This window comes from Limanda limanda, chromosome 22 (genome assembly GCF_963576545.1).
Source record: "Limanda limanda chromosome 22, fLimLim1.1, whole genome shotgun sequence".
Lineage (NCBI taxonomy): Eukaryota > Metazoa > Chordata > Actinopteri > Pleuronectiformes > Pleuronectidae > Limanda > Limanda limanda.
In genome coordinates, this window is record NC_083657.1 from 10,853,778 (window position 1) to 10,874,997 (window position 21,220).

At 43.2% G+C, this 21,220-nt stretch overlaps 1 protein-coding gene across 1 annotated transcript in view; it reads right to left on the reverse strand.

Moving 5' to 3' along the window:
* The window catches only part of LOC133028792 (ADAMTS-like protein 1), a 98,099-nt gene that overhangs the window by 18,973 nt on the left and 57,906 nt on the right, over positions 1-21,220 (reverse strand). Inside the window, exons 4-9 of the mRNA XM_061095827.1 lie at positions 12,386-12,513; positions 6,156-6,201; positions 5,572-5,808; positions 4,017-4,143; positions 3,287-3,361; positions 2,150-2,307 (exon numbers count right to left, since the gene is read on the reverse strand). Of these exons, the coding sequence (XP_060951810.1) occupies positions 2,150-2,307; positions 3,287-3,361; positions 4,017-4,143; positions 5,572-5,808; positions 6,156-6,201; positions 12,386-12,513 (771 nt within the window). The remainder of the gene's footprint in view (positions 1-2,149; positions 2,308-3,286; positions 3,362-4,016; positions 4,144-5,571; positions 5,809-6,155; positions 6,202-12,385; positions 12,514-21,220) is intronic.

Sequence of the window (21,220 nt, forward strand, 5' to 3'; positions counted from 1 at the left end):
ACAGAAAATAAATTGTGGCCATTCTTTATTGAAAATTAATATTTAAAGTTCAACAAAATCAGGTCTTTTTATGATTTGTTTTGTGTTGCTTTTAAAAAAAAAAAAGGAAAAATAAATGATTAAAAAAAGGCATTGAAGAAGTTGTTTTCACACCAAAGTTACCAATTGCTGACTTTAATTAGAACAATAAAGAAGAGGACTGGTTTCTCTCCTCTCCTCAAACCACTGCCGCTGGTTATTCCTAAGTAAATGTCACAAGTCCTCTAAAAAAAAAATCGGTCAAGAAGTGAGACTGGAGGGAAAAGGGCTGAGGCAGAGGAAAGTATAAAGCTTTGACAAAACCAGCGGATGACTGAAACAGACTAGAGTCTACGGAGAGATGTTCTTTTTCCACTCAGAGACATCGGAAGAATTTGATGCTGAGTAACCGGATACGTTCATTTCTGCTCGTTCGAAGGTCAAACAGCTGCTGGATGGACGTGGTGATTAATAATTTCCTGGACGAGCGTTGAGGATTTCTTTGTGTTTGACTGGAATAATGAAAACAGAAGATATTTTGTTTCATAAACATTTTTTTCTTCTTCTACCCTCACACCTCAAGCATATTGAAGAGCAGCCACACGACGGATTATTACTACAAGACCTTGTTGTTACATTCATGTGTTTACAGTGGAAATAATGCCAGGGAGCTTTTTTACTGTGATTTTCCATTTGTCCAAAGTTTTTTTCCAGCGCTGCAACATGAGCCGACTGTCATCAGATTAGAAAATTACACATTCACAATATTTCCTCTCAGATTTCTGTCTCCCCAGTACTTATTTACCGTCTGAGCCTGACTCGTGTTTATGAGGGGGAAGTTTTCACGGTCCATGGTCTGTATCATTTTAATGTCCACTCTCTTACCCAGTCTGAGAATGTGTGTGTGTGTGTGTGTGTGTGTGTGTGTGTGTGTGTGTGTGTGTGTGTGTGTGTGTGTGTGTGTGTGTGTGTGTGTGTGTGTGTGTGTGTGAGCGACAAAGCCAAAAAAGATGTTGTAATCATTGTTTCATGGCATTGTATCAGAAACAGATCCTAAGCTCCACTACTGAATGACTGAATTGTTATTACACAAAACTAAAATGTGACATTTGATAAGCAGACCTATGATAATATTTCTTTGAGCTTGACGTTGCATCGTGAATCAAATCCAAGTTTCATCAACTATTAGCTGACAGTCAGACATTTATTTTGGCATTAATACATCTAAAGTCAACCAGTGGATTTGGAGCTCCAGTTCTGTGAGCTACTATTGTTATCACTGCACGACACACGCTGCTTTGAAAAATACTAAGACCTTCATTTGCATTTCATATTTAAGTGGCGCACACGAACAATTTGATATCTTTAAATCTAAACATCCGAAATCGAATCTCCTCTGAACTCTTCGGGACTCGCAGTGAGTTCAGTGGGAGTTCATGGAAACTTATCAGAGTACAGTTTGGCCGGGGCCACACCATTTTCAGAGCTTTGCGTTGCAAAAACTACAGTTTTGGGTTTGAGCTGCGGAAAAGAAAACAGAAATGTCCCTGTGATGTCAGTTATTGAGTGGACTGAAGCTGATTGGGATCATTTGCAAGCAAAGCCCATAAGGAAGCAGTCTGAAGGTCGCTGGTTTCAGTTGCTGAATTGATGACATTGTTCATGTAAAACTTTCCAGAAATGATGTTAAACCTGCAATAACCGATTTTCTGGCCACTTTAGGGCAAAATAAACAGTAAACTGTTGCTTATTTACATATCCAGCAGTTATGAGCTGAATTTAAGTCCAATATACACCAACCTCCCCCCGACCCTGTGTGTGTGTGTGTGTGTGTGTGTGTGTGTGTGTGTGTGTGTGTGCGTGTGTTTGTGCACTAGGAAAGTAACTAGACACATGGACGGATTTTCAGCTACCTTGTTGTGAATGAGTCTTGGAAGGGTATCTCCAGATTATGAACATATTATTATTATGTAATTATCGGTTGGGGTGTGAGGGACGACGCCCCTGCGGTAGAGGACTGTATGCTTCTCTCATGAACGTGTAAGGGGAAAGAGTGGTGATAATCATTAATTATATAAAATATGAACTATCTTAACTGGGGTCACTGGGACTGATGCATTTGAGCTCTTACATTGACAGTGAAGTCAGCTCCAAGCGGGCCAGTGACTCTCAGGATCTCCTTGTCAGAGAGTTTCTGGTAGTCCAGGGTGGTGTTCTCCAGATGGTACTGCCCGGATGCGTCGAAGACCAGTTCACCTTTGACCCCTTGCAGCGTCTTACTCTCCACATCTAAAGAGGGAACAGAGGAGGAACCGAGAGCACAATTGACTCATCATGGTCAGAAAGAGGAAACTGATAGTCATAAAAGCCACCAACGTCATGAGACTTGAGTTTTGCCTTTATTTTCAGCATCATAGTCAATTCTCGCCTTTTCATCTTAACACAAAATTAAACTGAAAATAAGTGTGAAGAAGTTATAAAATGTGGAGATACTTTCATGTATCTGAGGTCTTCAGTCCAGTCACACACACAGACTCTCACTTTGGCAATCCGTCATGTAGGTCTCTGAGCAGGCCAGTGCTGCACTGAGCTTTTCCATTGTTTGACCTCACGTCAACCTTGGCCTAACAAGGTTTTGTGTGATTCCAGCAAGGAAGTTTAAACAAAAGCAAGGGGGGGGGGGATGACACGAGAACAAGCTGCAATCAGAGGCAGTCAGCGTTTGCCGACAGATGGTTACAATTGAAGTGCCCACGGCCAACGAAGAAACAGAGGGAAATATTTAATGAAAAATGGACCCATTCAGAAAAAGAAGTGCATTCGGCCGAGCTCAGGAAATGACCTTGGAAGCGAGGGATAGGTGCAGAGATGGAGCATTTGTTATCAATTTGATTCACCGGGGAGTTTGGTGCCGGTGCTTTGACATTAGTGATATTTGCTGCTAAGTCTTGCATCTTCTCAGAGCCAGAGCAAAATAAATACCTCTTCTGGCTATTCTGAGTCACCTTTAAAAAAAAAAAAAAAAAACGGTCTTAATGAGAGAGGCTGACAACGTAATGTTAATTGTAGCTTGTTATTTGGGCGAGACGTTTTTTAAAAAGGTTTTACTAGAAAACACGACCTGCAGTATAATTAAAATAGCACATGCAGTACACTTGGGTTGAAAAGTGCAGTATTTGGCATTTAGATAAAGAAATAAACTGCCAAATATAAATATCATGTTCAACTATTTTGGATGGAAGGGCACCCTGGACCTACCAGGACTTACACAAGTGATCTGGGCCTTTCAGAACCAGACGCACATGACGACTCTTGTAGGAGATGACGACGACTGTGTCCTCAGCTTGGGTGAGACAAACAGACAGGGGAGAGGGAGAGAGGGAGAGAATATTGTAATTCAACTTCAGCAATATAATTACATTATTTTACACTACGATCAAGTTTTGCTCTTCTCTAAAGTGACATGGACCAAATTAAAAAGTCAGTATGGGTAAAAGTCAAAAACATTTTTGTCAAAGATGGTTTCTGTCATTTGAGGTCATTCTTATCACACCGATGTTTGTTCAAGTCCTTATTTTTCCAATATTGGTTTAAATGAGTTACTTGATGGGACAAAAACGTCATGATTGACATCTGGGACTGATTTGCAGCTCCACCCCCCAAATCTGGCTTCGTGGGTTACTTTCGGTTTCATTTCTGGATCGTGGGAGGAAGTGGAGATATGTCATCTATCTTTGTTAACAATCTATGATCCTCACAAAATCACTGAATCCTACACGTCCCAGAATACAACTTAATCTTTCATTAGATCAACTACCCAATACGTGCTGATGTCTTATAGAGTCAAAGTCGAAACTGAGATGTTGTCGACTTTCCTTTTAAAGAAAAACAAAATGACTTCATCAGGGTTATTTTGTCAGCTTCAACTTTACGTTTAAAAGTAAATATATAATTATTTCAATCTGAACAAACGACTGCCTTGGGTGAAGACGCTTTACTTTTTCCTGAAGCATGCTGGGACTTGTAGTGTCCTCGCACAAGTCGGCAGGAGGAGCCATCTCCATTGCAGACACCACAGTTGTCCTCCTTTGTCGTGCTGCCCAGCTCATGATCACAACCTACAATCTGTAACACAAAAAAGATTAATCAGGGACTTTCACAGCGACCTGATTACTTAACACTTTTTCTGAGAGCCTTAGCAATTGGCAGTAAATGTACAATAGGCTCATGTGCAAAGAGGGACAGAAGAAATAAAAAGGAAAAATGAAAACAAGTCCCAGTAAAAGAAAACATCTTGGTTCTGTTAAAACCATGTAAATGTTGTCATCAAATGATCCAAACAAACCAAACCCTCTGGTTTCTTCCACATTCGTGCCACTGCTATTGTTTGCATTATAGAGATAGCATGAAACATCCACTGTGAAATGATCACGCTTTTTACAAAAGTAAAAAAAGTTCCCTCACTGTCTTCTGTTAAATATTATCTTCAAGCTTCCATATTTGATTGATGGAGTTTTTCCGAAATCTCCGTCGGTAGGGAAAACCAAAAACCCCAGTGTGATTTTAAGCATGTTGGAGAGTGCATTAAAATTCTGAACTATTTCCTGGGCTGCCAGTCAAAAGCCCAGTCTCAACTGTTCTTCTCATTGGATATTCATTTGTAAAGCAGATGGCATGATGTTCAGTCAGCCTATATATACGATGCAGGAGTGTTTTTGCATATGCACTGTCAATCTGCAGCCTGTGAACCAGTAAATTAAATCCTATATATAACTTCACATACAGTATGCGTATGGCCAGATTTTATTTAAATCTTTTCATTAAGATTAAGATTAAGATACACACAAAAATGTGGGAAAACGCTTTATTTTGCAGTGTTAAAGGAGGTGGAAATAAAAACCATGGATCAAACCCCTGATGCTAATCTGCTCCAAAATTTAATAGGTTCTTCTTTTGGTCATGCCCCACCCCTGCAAAACATTTCGTGGTTTTTGTGTAATCTTGCCAACAAACAAAAAAACGCAGACAAACATAACCTCCTTTATGGAGGTAAATACAATTTTGAGTTCGGATTAATTCCTAAATTCCCCATGTGCCCTTCCATTCTTGATTAAATTAAACTGTTAAATTAAACTGCATTTCAAAAAGCATTTTCTTAAAAGTCTAAATACGAGTCAGATGTTTCCCTTAAGTTTTTATTTTATGCAGCAGCACAAATACTTTGCACAAATATGCACTACATTTGTCAGATTTTCATAAAATGCACTGCATATTTGTGCTCAAGTTCTCCAAGGAGCCTGTGGCTGCTCCCAACTCGCTGGTATGCAAGTGTCCTCTGAAAAATACATTTTTTAGATTTTCTTAACAGCAATTGATCGAAATCACATGTTTTGGTTTCTGAGAAGTTTCTCATGGGATCCCAAAAAACTTTGCAAATGTCGAAACACTGACACACAGAGCTACGGGACAGGTCGCCTCTCTCACAATATTGTGAGTCTACAATTAAGTATTTTGGCCAGAAAACTTTAAAAGGTCTCGGAGGTGGTCTCCTACCTGGCAGACTCCACTGATACACATGTCCAAGGACTCGGTGTAACAGCGAGTCCCGTCCAGAACCTTTGGCGCAAGCTCCACCACGAAGCCCGAACCTTTGGCTTTGCACTTGAGAGCGCAGGGGTTGTCCGGGTCGTTGTACAGAGGCAGCCACTCGTGGTACTGACCCTGGTGTCGCACGTCTGCGTGAGCGGAACACTGCTGGGCACGGAAATCACCAGCCTCTGGAGGGCAGTCCTGAGCGCAACACAGACAAGAATATCTGAGATTGAATCAGTATTAATGTCATACATCTCTGTGGTTGAATTTTTGGCTGCTGCGTGTAATTACCAGATTACAAGATTAGATGAAAACAAAATGGGTGTTTGATGTTTCACCACCACAGCTTCTCACTTTCGTCCAAACAACAGGAACCGAGATCACAAAATTATACCTCTTCCCCATAAGCCCGGGGAATATTTTCACAGTTCCACCACACGGAATCCCTCCATCATCACAATTTGCCGTATCGGTTTGTCTCCAGAGAAAACCACTTGAAAGCTCCACAGACATCCATTACATAAAGATGAGTGTGCTAAACTTACCACATTACTGCATGTGCGATATTTGATATTCTGCCCTTCGCAGGTCCTGCAGATGAAAATAAGAAATAGAACATATGAGTGAAGTGGCCTTGGGGGTAAATGATAAAACAAACCACAATGAACACCAGTGACCTGCCGTCTGGTATTTCAACCACCGACTCTCATTATGTGTTTCAGAATTGCTGAGAAGCGGGTGGATTTCTGCAGCGATGGTTTCGGCAGAATGAGGAGTTGAGATTTAACAGTCCAACTCACACTCTGAGACTGTGCACTAATAAAAAAGGTGTTTATTAGAGGGGGCGGCAAATGATGATATGATTGTGCCTGTCTGTGGTATAACACACAGACAGGTTTGCTCAGCTTCCATTCATTGTTGACAGGCTAACTTTCCCATGATCCACATCTCACCACTAACCTTAATCAGGACCTAAGGTATTAAGTTTTCCCTCATTAAGACCAGGGTACTAAGGTCTACTGTTCCCGGTAATGTCAGTGTTTATGCTGGAAAAGGTTGTAAAGAGGTTATAAGAATTAGTGTAACCACACACACACACACACAAATCAATAAAAGCCTTGCAAATTGCTGCTTTATTAACATGCTACCTTTATAACCTTGTCTTGTTCCCTTGACTGATACCTGATCTATGACAAGACATGTTTTATTTCCCCGTTTACCACAATTACAATTGCTTTTATTGACTTCTCCTTCGGTAAATATTCAATTGGGGTGTCTTTTTTAGGAGAATGTTAAGTGTATAAACACAACAAGAATAACTAGATGGTTAAAAAAAAAAAGTAATGTGGTTTTCCTTGGCTCGTACCCACCCTTCCACCAAGTTTCAATAAAATCGGTTCAGTAGTTTTAACGTAATTCTGTTAACAGGCAAATGGCAATGGAAACACAAACATCTGGGAGGCTGTACTGGGGGAAATTGTGTTTTGAGCTAAAAGGCCAATGATAGTGTACACAGTGACTTTCATTTGTCTAGCACGGTTCCTATCTGACTTCAGCATGTTAGCATTCAAACGCAAACCTATATCCATTTGATTTCGAACTAGAGGAGCTTCACAAATGAGGGAAAGATAATAAATGCTTTTGAAAAGGCAAGTAAAACCTGAGTAAAAAGGGAAAGGTTGGAATATAGGTGCTGAAACACACTGTTAAACAAACCTCTGCTTAATAAACCAGCACTGCTGCACATACAGTAGTACAGCTGAAAGCAGAGCCCTCCAGCCTGTGTCTGCAGAACAGATTGGAGCAGTTTGGATCATGACTCGGTCCATGACAGTCTGCAGCGTCTTTGCCCAAATTGTGGAGTTAACCACTTATTGAAAATTAGGATTCCTTTGTGCTTTGAAGCCGAGTGATGATAAACCAGTGATGGCGACTACGATAGGCCAATTATCCGAGACCCCGGTGGAAACTAATCAAAGGATTGTCTTTTGAGTTTGGAACTTAAGAGGAATTCCAGTGTCGTCGGCCCTCAGCTAATCTGGAATCATGATTGGAGGCAACGTTGCAGAGTTTGGACTTACGCATGGACGAGGACTCAAAGAGTTTGTACAGTTTTATTCCAGAAAAGCAAGGGGGGGAGTGAATGTGGACTAACAGGCATGGCAGGAACATTAGACCCTGTGACAAATTCAGACATTGCCCTCTGCCAAGCCAAACAACAGGTCATGGGGCTCGAACCCAAACAACTTCCAAAGACCAAGAGTTGAAAGACAGGTAGTAAAGATCCGGATCAGTGTGGAAAATCAGCTGAGCAGAGCAATATATAATCGACATGTTTGAAAAACAGAGGCAAATGGAAAAAAAAACTAAATTCCCTTTTTGTTTCCTCTCGACTTTGAAAGCTACAAAGTGGAGGCTAAGCAGGAGAAGGGATTCATAATGGCATCATCGAAGGTTAGGGAACAAAACGACTTGAAATATCGGAATTCCTGGAGCACGTAACACATAACTCACAGACTATGACCCTGATTTTTTCTGCCAAATACACGCAAACATTACAATTATACTGGATTTGCTGATCAGCTAATAACACACAAGGCTACACGTCCAGTATAACTACCATCTTGCGTGCCAGTAACATTGTCAGAGAAGAAAGGAAGCAAGATCTATTGTAACCATGAGAAAGAAAAGAAAAAAAATCACAGTAATAACTTCTTATAGTGGGTATGCAGTAAAATTTGTCATGCTCATAATGTCCATATATATGTCATCAACTGTTCTTGCTCGATTGGAAGTAATTGCCAGTATGGCTCCACAAACTCTGCAAATATTGATACTCTTGCGGCGAGTAGACGCATGAAAATGTGGCTGATTCTGTAATGCTTGAAATATGCTCATGCTGTGAGCCCTGCTATTGATCAGTTGTGGAAAACTGGAGAAATGAGCAGCAGACTGCAACTAAATTCGCAGAGCACATTCATGCCCCCAAGAAGAAATATCGTTTTTGATTTTAATGACCCTGTGGCTGTCTTGATACACTTTTCGCCATGCTACAGTGGCATGGTCCTGGAAATGGCTTCGTCCGTTCAGTATTTTGATCTACAGTAAATATCTCAACACATATTGGATAGATTATGAATATTTTGGTCCTTTTTCCAGAGGTTGAAGCCTCTGCACTTTGGTGATCTCCTGATCTTTCTATCTTTCTATCGATCTTTCTATTTGCACCTTAATGTAATTAATATTTTTAGGTTTGCAGACGTGTCTAAACAACCAGGCTTTAAAATTGGTACAGACATTCGTCACTCTTTCCTCTGTTTTTCTATATCATCAGCTAAAATTTTTCACGCCATCAAATATCCTCAACATTAATGACATTCCCATGAGATTCAGCTAAAGACTGCTTATATAAATGGACGTAGACTCCGGGTCCGAAAAGTGAAGCCTATGCGGAAGTGACTAAAACCTGTATTCTCTCAAATGTCATCAGAGGGTGGATCTATAGAAGATTTATAGACTTATAACGTCAGTAAATATATGGTCTCAATCTCCAGTTTCAACTCCTCTTCAGTGCAGCATGATGTTCATTTTGTTTACCATGTTCCCATTTAGAGACAAATAGACGTTAAAGCACGGCCTGCGTTGGGGTGTTGACACCGTGCGATTGACAACTAGCGCCGTCCAATGCCTGCAGGTCACATGGTGTAGATGGGCGTGTTCTCAAGCTCTCAGTGAGGCTGATCCCCAACTCCTCAAATAAATGGTTACTTCAACAGACAACAGAAAAAAGTATAAAAAATACTTCACTCGACAAAATGCAAACCATTACAACAACGACGTCACCATGCCGCTTAGATACAGCTGTACTTTGTGTCCAGTGCTAATCGTGCTACTGCATAGGGAAAGGGGGGGGATTTGGCACGACACGGGCCACACAGAGGGTGGTCCCCTACACTGTAACGCCAGACACATTTGCATGGTGCCAGTCGCGAGGTAATTAGCCTCAGAGAAAATTTCCCTTTTAACTAGCACAGACTCTAAACACAGCTGTGGCATGCATTTGGTGAAATTCCCCAAAACACCACAGACATTTAATGTCACTGCCTGCAATTTCTGCAACTTAATGACGCACTGGATAGTAAAAACATCCTCGATCAGGAAACACTTGGACGCTATACTGTTTATCTTTATATCCTGGAGTTGGAAATCTAAATAAATTTGAGCGAGAGACCTTTTCCCATAAAAAAGAAATGACAAAACGAGACTGATATCTTAAGTGATTGCCAGCCCCATGCCTCATAAATAATAGCTTTCTCTTGCCATGGCACTCAATCCATACGTCCACACTTGCTTCAACCTGGCTATGCTGTTGTTCATAATGGCGCTTGTGATCAAGCGAAGTGTGTTGCGCGGGTGGGACTAATGAGGGCCAGGCGATCTGTGTTTAGTCTGTACTTGTACCCGTGCATGCACCCGTTCGAGAGGTACTTTTGCAGTAGCAGTGTGTCCTTCCTGTCTGCGTGTGCATATGCGTGTGTGTGATTAAAGGTCAGAGAGTTGGAGTGGTATTGGTTTGGAGGGTGTTGCAGGCCCGTTTCCAGCCGCTCTTTCCAAGCACACACACACACACACAAGGGGCCCTGTGCTGTGCTTTTTAATGATGCTGTTTGATCTGCCACCCGGGGCCCGGCTACCGCTCGCTCGTTCCCACGCGGCAGCAGGGTGAGGTGGGATGAGGTGCGACGGAGGGTCCGACCGTTTGCTCAAGAGCCCCATACACGCCAATGCCAAAGGACACACAGGTTTGTAAACACACACCGCCCTGGACTCGCATGAGCGTGCAAGTCGACGCAGGCATAGGCTACCCACAATCCCACATGAACCTCAAACCCCAAACACCTCTTAACACGTCAACTGCTTTTACAGCCAGTAGCAAGGTTTGCCTGACCAAAAGAATTCCGGGCAGGCAAAGAGAAATGGCAGCTGCTGATACCACGGAACGTAGTCCTCTGTGTTTGCAGCGCAGTGCAAGGGAGGCGGGGGGGAGACTGTCTCTTTGAGTTTGAGGTTTTGACAGCCTTATGCTTCTCAGTCCGGTTCTCTTGTACCAGTGCGGATGGATTCATGGTATAGAGGACATCTCGGACTACATCTCGGATGTGACCTCAAGCGTGACCTTTCCCGTTTGGTCAGTGTGTCTTTGGAAGGTCGCAGCGGCTCTTCCTGCCACAGCTGGTGCCTCCCTCCAGAGCACCCCTCGGTGACCGGCTACCTTTTACCGAGTGAGCGATACTTTCCGGGAACTGTAAAATACAGGAATGCAGTGAAGTCACCCTGCAGCTATTTCCCAGCCTATAAATGTGACAGCATTTCTATATGGAAAACATACCCTCCTCCTTTTCTCATATTTTTTTCTCAAATCCATTCGTAATTGGCCACTTTGCCCAGGGCTTTAATCTTGAAGCCCACTGGGTGAGCTTTAAGTCTAACCGACTGGGTGACTTTGGCACCAGGATGAAAAGATGGAGAGGTCCAGAGGGCGAGTTCCAGTCTTAAGCTCAGATGATGAGCAGTGGGAATTCAACCAAGGCGCAGGACACTATCACATAAACCAGTCTATTAACAGTGACACATACTTTGGCACGGGACAATGATTGTAATAATCTGATGTAAAGTGTGAAGATACATGACCGGGCCTTCACTGAGAATCTCTTCCCTATTGTCACTAATGAATTTAAGATTCGGGCTCATGCGGCCGTCTAGACATCCTTAGGAGGTGCAAGTGATCACAGTTCAACCCTCACAAAACCAACGCATTCTTGTGACAGCCCAAGGGAAACAAAGCGATTGATGAGATTTACTCACACTATTAGGGACGCCGTCTGGATCTATTTGGCGGAACAGCTGCGAGTAGCAGAAAATGGTTCTCCTTCCCTCCCTTGAATCTTAAAGCCATGATGTGGCGCTTTAATGGAAACCAGTCCACCCCCAGTAAGGAGTTTACTTTGGATAGTGTTTGAGGCAAAGGCTTACAAATTGACCATGAAGTGCTTCCATTTATCTGACAGTCAATCTACTGTATATGAAAGCATCTCTTTATGACTGAGCCTCATTACAGGGCAGAAACCTGAGTCCCCTACCTAAAAAATATTTATATCTCTGATTCTCATATGAGAAATATAAATTATATATATATAATGCATATATATATTTCAATTCTTTATATTTGTATAAGTTAGACATCTAGAAATGTTAGCATTATGTGACAATGCTAACAAGCTGATGTGAAGCTTGAATACTGTTTACCAGGTTAACTATCTTAATTTAGTGTGTTAGTGGTACGGAGTAAATAAATTGTAATTCATTGAGAAAGTCACCATATAATTCCTGAGTCATAGAATATTAAAGCAGGTCATACTAGTGCAGGGCCGTTGTTAACATGTCTGTTTGAAATGGGCTGTTTGTTTGGCCTGTGGTGATGCTGGTCGCCTGTTTATTCAAAATCTATGAATATTGAACATAGTGCATGTACACATCGCACCAAATTCAACACCACACTTCACCGGGCCTTTAACAATGCACATGCCAAGTGAGGAGCTGATGAGATGAATGGTTCTTGAGATATGTGAGCAACAAAAAAAAATCTGGAATTATTAAATGATAGATAAAAGTCATGAAAATGTTTCCAAGACATATGCCCGTTTTCTGTTTATGTACCTCACATGATCAGTGTTGCCCCCTGTGTTACTGTGTACGCAACAGGTGTATGACTTACTTGGAGCTGAGGCATCGTCGCAGAGAGTACGAAGCTCCTCCTCCACAGGTGCGGGAACACTCACTCCACGAGCCCCAGGCGTCCCACAGCGTGTCTCTGTCTTCTTCCGAGCGGGCCGTCCTCGAGCTCTGCACAACAGAGGAAGAGACACGGCTTGAGGAAGAAAGGAGGCACACAGTTTATGTGGAACTGTCATGGGCGGTATGGGCACGTCCAGTTTCACATTATAACTCTTTCCCTCTGTGCTAGTTGAGATAAAACACACAGCACGGTGACACAAATGCCATTTACAGCAGGCAATGTGTTAGACCACCTGTCTAAACAGTTGTACAAGGACCCACTCGAACATGTAACATGTTGAAAGTGAGTTATTTCACTTCCTTATTTTTCTTAAAAAGGGCTTTGGGAATATTCCTAAATCATCTCCAACTTATACGAGTCGTTGCCTCCTCCTGCAAAGCTAATCCTAACTCAGCCTTTTCAAACTATTTAATGAGAACGCAGAAAAAAAGCACCACTGCCGGTAAGAGTCTGAATTCCAAAGAACTTGCTGAAAGCAAAACAGCAGTGCATGTGACAGGATAAGACACATGGTCAGGGGAAGTAATCAAAAGCTCTCCACTTTTGCCCCTTGTGCATATTTCAGTTGTCTGAGTCATCCCTGATAATTATGAAATGTTAGTCCTCTCTTAAGCTCTGGGCCTTCACATTTGTTCCCCTCTCTGTTAATTGCATCATGCTGTATTTGGCAGCGGAGGCACGGACGTTACTGCGGCGTCCAAAATCAATATTATGAGAAGATTATTTTTTTCGCGTGCAAGGGCACCGTGCGCCTCAGATGGAGAGTGACAGCCAAAAGAAAGGAAGATTCGCTCCAGAAGCCTCTATCTCTCTCGCTCCTCAAGGTCCTATTCTACTCTGAGTGCCGGTTTCGACTGTACCGGACTCACCTTGATCTAGGGGAGATGTTTATTTGCAAGGCTGGCACTGTCATGTAGTGTCCATCATCTACAGCATGTGGCAGTGTGTGAGGTGTATTTATTTCTCTTGGTTCTGCTCGGGCAGCCTCTTCTCGGTGTGATCTTCGCGGAGCTGATTGAATGAAGTTAGAGAACCGCACTGTCTAAACACGACGGGGCGTGAAAATGAGAGTGCATCGCTTTTGCTGTCAACGAGGTATTCTACTCAGAAGCTGCCAGCGAGAATGAAGCCCAGGAAAAAGTTGGTTGTCTAACTGCTGAATGGATGAAAACCTGCAAAATGGAAAAAAAAAACAAAAAAAACTTGGAACTAATACTTGGACAGATCAGCCACCTCCTATATTATGACCTGTAGACCTATACTAGACTGTGCTCTGATCCCAACGAGTAGGAAAGGGACTATGACAACTAACATGAAACACCTGCTGTAAAAGGATTTGTGCTCACCGAGCTGAACGTCCAGAATCTGCTTTTGAGATAACAGCCGGGAGATTTTAGAGGGAAAACTCAGGGAGTGCCCAGTTATTCTGACCTCTTTGGCCCCTTTCACCAGGAAAAATGGCATTGTGCTTTGTCCACAAAGACGAATGGATCTTCGAGAGGAAAGCAAATACAAGGTAATAACACCTCTCGGATTATTTTCCTTGGGTCACGGTAGCAAAAAACACCCACGCCATTCACGCTGCAGAGAGGGCTGATGGGTGCACATTATTAAACGTGTGAGAGGACCGATCCGAATGGCTGTCAGGGGCGATGACGCCTGAGGAACAGCAGAGGGGGAACGCCGAGACCCAAACACGCTGCCAATGGAGCGTGCAGCCAAACACAGCGGCAGTGGCGCGACGGGCCAGCTATTCCAATGTTTGGATCAACGGTAAATAAACACAGGGCCTGCGCTCCGGGCAGCCAGTTGAGAGCGCCACCTTTAATTTCTCCTTTGAAAAGTCATCAGTGAATTTTGCACTCAATTACAGCTGGAGGCATTACACGACTGGTGAGGAGGGAGAAGGGGCGGTCGAACGGAGGGATGGAGATGAGGAGGTCATTTGGCCGAAGGAGCTGCCATTGTTCTGCGCCAGTCAAAGGGCAGTCCTGCTGGGATTTGGCTCCAATAATCCAAAGGCTCAGATATCCTCTTGGATTCTCCCTAAGCCTCCATCACAACACATCCCACCTCTTCTGCTCTGATCCCTCCCGGGTTTTATTATATGCATTGTATGGAGGGAGCAGGCCCAGCTTTAATATCAAGATCCCCTCACCATTTACACATCAAAGAATGTATATTTAGACCTATTGGTTCTCTGGCTTAGCTAATATGAGAAAAACCGAGCTAATGCATCACCACAGACGGCCCCCCTGGCTGTCACCCACCCCATGTTTTCACATCCAGTGGACTTGAGGAAATGAATATACGATATAAAGAGCACTGACCTCCACCTCATGTACTATTCTGATGGACAGATTCTATTTAAGTCACCTGTCAGCAGCTGAGACGCTGGGACATTTTCCTTGAAGATGGAAAAGTCCTCGACAGGGGAAAAGAAACCCGACTCCCGTGCCTTCATTTGCAGACTGTGTCAATATACACACGATGGCCATTGCAGTCGGCAAAGACATACGATAGTTGCACATCTGCTGAATCTCTTGTCGTCTGCTGCGCGCTGCATGGCACGGCGCTGCGCTCGCTGTCGTGCCGCAAGGCAGCCAGTGCAATGTAACAGGGAGCGCCCCCCCCCCTCTGTAAGTCACATTAATAACTGCCCTGTTAAAGCTTCTGCTGATAGGAGTCACATAAACATACTGCATAGTGTAATACAGTAAAGAAACCCACTATAACACATGGTTTTTGAATGCTTTACTATCGGTAGATGATTAATAATGAAACAGACAAAAGGTATCACAAGACAAATTAAATATTTACAGGATGAAAATGGAAAAAAAGTACAAATATTACTGTACCAGTATAAGAAGAGCCGTCACCAGGAGCTTGCAAGATGAAAAATCTTGCTCCATGCTTTTTAAAGTGTGCGAGCCTGCCACTCCAATTCTGCTCAAGTGTTATTTGTGTGTGTTTATGTGTGTATGTGTGTGTGTATGTATATGAGCCTGATGTCTGATGCCCTCCTCTCTGGGTCACTCTGTGTGTCCCGACTGCCGGTCGTCTCCTCTCTGACTCGCTCCCGTTCTTCCTTAGGAGTAATTTGGAGAAGCTGAGGGGAGGGAGGAGGACTGGGAGAGAGAGTGAGTGTGTATATGTGTGAGTGTGTATGATGTGTGAATGTGGGGGGAGTAATCCGGGGTATCCGAGCCCTGCGAGTCCTCAGGTCTGGCACACTAGCCAATCAATAAATAGGCCTTGGTCAAGCACGCTAGTACAAACAAGGAGCTGGGCCAACTGCAACTTCACAATTGTGTGTGCGTGTGTGTGTATGTGTGCGTGTGTGTGTGCGTGTGTGTGTGTGTGTGTATGTGTGCGTGTGTGTGTGCGTGTGTGTGTGTGTGTGTGTGTGTGTGTGCATTTCAGAAAGTCATAGAGAGGGAATAACGGCAGGCAGACAACTGTAAACCAATTTTCTTCCCCCTTTGATTCTTTCCATTCATTCTCCTAATATCTCAAATTCTCTTTCCCTATTTTTTTTCCACCCCACTTGCCATTCTTTCGTTCTCTATCACTCGTGCTCCTGCAGCTGCCTCTCATTTCTTTTTTAGCTCTGGACGGCTCCTCTCCGTCATTTGCCAGCTCCCTGTTTTTTAAAATGTCCCAAAAAAGAAATCTCAGTCACACTATGGCAAACAAAACGCTGACCCCAAGGATATTTCAGAAGAAAACCGATGGTTATTCGAGAGCAAATAACCTCACGTCCGGTTTCCTGACTGTGTTTTGCTTTGCAATGAGTTAGACGTGAGAGCCCCGTGTAAAATCAGATGACATAGTGTGGTCACTGAAGGATTCAGAAAAGACTTTTAGTCGTGGTGGCTTTTTTTTCCCCGATCCCTTTATGACCTAAAGGTCTACTTCAATAGATCCTTTTATAACATCTGGCAGTTAGAGCCAGTGAACATTCGCACAGTGGAGGTGGGGAACAAGCCAGGTGTCCCCTGGAGGGACGATTCCACTGGTTATAGAGGAAAAACAACTGTTCGAACGGACAGCTCTTGGCACAGAGGGAATACACTGCACACTGAGCAGCTTTGAGTTTGCACTTTTGCATTGGCAAGGCACGAAAAACAAAAGCTGACAGAGAGAGGTAAAAAAAAGAAAAAGAATCGGAGCAGTCCAAGTTAGCGCCAACTCACTGGTTCCCCCCTCGATGTGTCTCACAAGGTAGTCGGGCCATCACTCAGGCATTCACCCCTGACGTTCCAAAGACAATAAAAACTCTGTGCCCTTCAAATCAAGACTTCAAATCCGCCTCCCAATCAAACACCACATCTAAAACCACAAAATTGCTATCAATTAAGGCCGAGAGGAATGTGCTGCACTCCAGAGCAAACAGTCAGCACGCTTAATCACAGCATCGCAGCGGTTGTCTCGACACTTAACCAGTACACACACACACACACACACAGATGTACAGATACACACACACACAGGTTTTAATGTTTTAATGTGAAGTCTTAACTCACTGATGACAGTCTATAGGACTTGGCTTGTTTGATTTGTTAGAGGGGAAAGTCAGTACATCCTGTAAATTAGCTCAAACACACACACACACAGTTGTGTCTCCATTTCTTTGAAGGACATTGCATTGACGTACATCCTGGAGACTTACTTTAACCTTAACTATAGTCATTAATGATCTCATCCCTTAACCTAAACTTAACCTAACATGTGTCTCTTCCTTTAGAATTGAATGATTTACAGTATTGGGACTTTCTATTTGTCCCCATAAGGAACACAAATCCCCATAATCTGACTGTTGCGATAGATTTAGGTCCCCACAACATAAGTAACACATGACCACAAACACACACACACACACACACACACACAATGATTTACTACACTACATTTTGTGGTGCCAGCGGGGAAGGACGTTGACATGTGCATGTTTTCTCAGGCTGACAGAGAATTAATCCATAACCTTCTGATATTTGCTTTCACAAGAAATCCTTCTCATATTTATAAATGTACAACTACAGAAAATAAACCGCGGCATCGGAGATGTGCCCCGAAGTTTAAAACCAAACACCCGAGGAGGAAATGAACGGGTCTGACTGACACTCACTTGGAGCCAGATCTCTACCACAACACTGGTGGAGGTGTCTCCTCAAAGTTGAAACAATAATCCGTGAAGACGGAGATATAGTCTATTGTTGTTTTACAGAATGGGAAGGTGGGGCTATCAGGTTGCATAAGGGAAGCATGCAAATGGATGAGGGAACCGATTGTCCGTATAAGGATAACCACATCACAACTTGGGTCCCATCGCTATGCCATCATACTGGTTGTTTCAATCAGCATCTGATGAGGGAGGGACCATTAGCAGCTGGAGGCGTGTCATTGCTTTGATGACAGGGTTGGTGCAGTATCAAGTATATAAGAAATGCAGTGTATTCTTCACTGAAACAATTTTTGATTTGCTCCCGCCTGGTGTCGGCAGTCTTGATGGTTCATGTGGAGTACTTTTTGAGAGCGCCTGCCTTTTTCTAAAGACCTAGCAAAGCCTTTCCAGATGTGTAACAAATCATCCGGTGCGGCAGGTTAAGACAAACCAATAGTTTGACTGGGTTACCTCAGGGTGTCTTTGAACCAGTGCCTACCTACAGTGGCTCATCTTTGAAACAGGAAGGTAATCTTTTAGTTATTTGTCCGTGTAATGTCAATGTAACAATCCCTTCAAAGTAAGCCTAATCTGGAGATTTGTTAAGAAAACTATAAGATATTTTGAATCCAATGAATGATTGAGTGTCTCGCCCATTGACTGGATATAAATATGGACGACATGTCTCCACTATCCAGACATGTAGCCAACATATCCCAGGTGTGAACCCTGCCATCTTGGGCCAATTACGTAATTTGGTTGATGGTTTACAGCTCAACTGTCAATCATGACACTTCGACCCCTTCTATAGCATCAGACATCTAATTAAAAACCAAATAAGTTACCAGTAGAATGAACTGCTGGACATGCATCAACGTTATAAGAACTACTGAAAAAGACATGGAGGAGGCTGGGTTTATATTACATATACTGAAGCCAGCCACCAGGGGGGTGAGCATGACACTGTGGCATCACATCTCGGGACCCGTCTCATTGTCCATCTTTATATATCTGGCCCCCTGGACATTTCAGCATATATACTGGTTTGAGATTTATAAAGGTGTTATCTCCTGTGATTACCTTGCTCACCTGCCTCACCTGAAGTATATATGTAGGGCAATACTCGGCAGTAGGAGGCAGTGGTGGCTTCGGTACGCAGCGACTGGGGCCGCAAATCTTAATTTACAAGGAAGTCCAGTCGTAAAGCATAAGACAGTCACGATAGCAGCATGAGAAAACTATATTCTGCCGAGACTGTATGGGAAATTAATTTGAAGCAGAAAACACAGCACTGTATTCTACCGAGCGAAAAGCTACAAAACATCAAGAGGCAATGGAACTCTTCCTGTTGAGATGATTTATTTATACAGGATGGGAGGTTGCCGACTGAACGGGCCAATCAACAGCAACTCCCACGTTAGCCCTGGCAAAAAAATGTTTTCAGTCCAAATCGAAATGGTACATAAAAAGAAATTAGCCTTCAACCGAAGACCACAGTGTAGAAAGCTCCACCACAACTCTAAATTACCGCAGTTAAATTGCCAGTTATTTCAACAGACCGAGTGGCTGATCCTTATGAGGAGAGACTGATGCAAGTTAAAGTTTCCTGTTTGCACTCGGCTTAATGATGGAAACCCGACCAACCGATCCCTGCAAGTCTGCAAAACATATACCATCATTGTTTCTATCATCACTCTCTGTAGGATGAAATGACCCTGGAGAAGTTCCCCCCCGAGCAAAAATAAAACAAATGTGAAACCGAATGTGTTTTCTGGGTCTTGTATAGAGACACCATGTAGGCTTCCCGAGCAACAGGGGTTCAAACTGATCCTTCTTTCTTCTCCTCCGTGGCAGAATAAAGAGTCCAATTAAAAGATTGCAATATTATGAGGTGATGACCTGACTTAACAGGCCCACGAGTCCTCATAGCGAGAGACAAGTGAAGCTAAGGTTACCAGGGAAGGACATTAAGTTACACTAAGAGCCCAAACCCTTGGCTCCCACGAGAAGTCTTAAATGATCCAGGCGGGATAATGGTAGCCTCCCACCGCCTCCGCAAACGACGCATGTGCTCCAGGCATGATTTACACCAAAGCCATTGTTTAAAAAGCTTTCTGGGCCACAATATAAAATGTTTTACCAGGACAGGGGTTTTACGACCTGCAGCTGAAAATCAACCACACGTCCCTGTCGCGCCAAAACCAGAGGATTAAACTAAAGATGTAATTCCCCGACAATCAGCTAAAACCAATTTGAGCCAGATGGGAGGCGAAGTGCACAGCGGCGACTCGAAGTTGGCTCGTTTACAGCACGAGCTCTGAAATACTCCCTACATATTTTCTTCTTTGTCTTTCATCAGCACCATTAAAAAAAATTCTCTTCTTTCTCTTATTTCCTCCTTTTTATATCTTATTTCAATTGTTTCCACACGAGGCCAACTTTCGTGATTATTTACTATTATTCCGTACTTGATATAGAACGGAGGTCAATTGGAATATTGAGCCTTGCCAGCGATAGCAATATTTGGTTTCAGTATTTGGTGGTAATCTGAAGATGACAGATTTACAGAGCCATAAATCCACCTACTTCAGATACTGCATCATGGTTAAGGTGGGACAGAGAACAGTGCTGCATTCAAGGCCATTTTAGGGATAAATAATGTGCTCAAGGGAAAGACTAACGCCAGTTTGGCCTCGGGCGGACCCATCTCTCCTGGCATGGAGACCAGTAGACCCTCTGACTGCAACTCCCCCAACAGCTCTGCAGAGGAAGACATTTGTTCTGCCTGGATATTGGCCCCGGAACTTTGACCAGCACGAATGAAAACAAAATAATTTGTTGTTCAGGACAGCACGGAGCAAAAACATCCAGCGAGGTCGGGTTGGGTGGTTTCACAATGCATTCATTTCCTTTATTCATCCATGAAAGAATTTATAGATTTATTTGACATCTGCTCCAAAAACCGGGGAAAGAATATAAATAGTATATGTTAAATGTTTTAAAGGTTGGGTTGTTGAACTCTTTTACATGTCCTGAGGGCCATCGATAAATAGTGTCACCATAAAAATACATTTACCTGTAACCCGGACTGTGATGATCGGCTGGCATACCGGTCTGTCAATAACCTACCACCCTTCCCAGTGGTGTAAGCCAGAGAGACTTACACCACTGAAGAGGAGACGATAGCCAGATAGGTGTGAGTGGCTAGGGGAAAAGTCAGCTTCTAACAGTTTTCAGACAGTTCATGTTTCTTGAGGACGTAGCTTTAAAACGAGGGCAGATGGGACGGGGCAGAAAGTATCGGTTGCATATTTTCAAAGTGTTGCCTGATCTTGCTCTTCATGTCTTACCAAGCATAGCTTTAATCTAAACCCACATATGTGTGCAGTTTGTGTGGGCTACGGTCGATCTGCTTTCTTTAACGAGACCAAGAGCCCACAAATGTACAACTAGTCGACAATCTTCCAGTGTTCCACCTCATGATAGTGGTTCTGTGAGACAGTGGTGCTCACATCAGCATGCTTACTAATGTTTTTACTTTGAAAAAACCCACATAAGCTGTACCTGTGACGCAATATTTTATAATAACT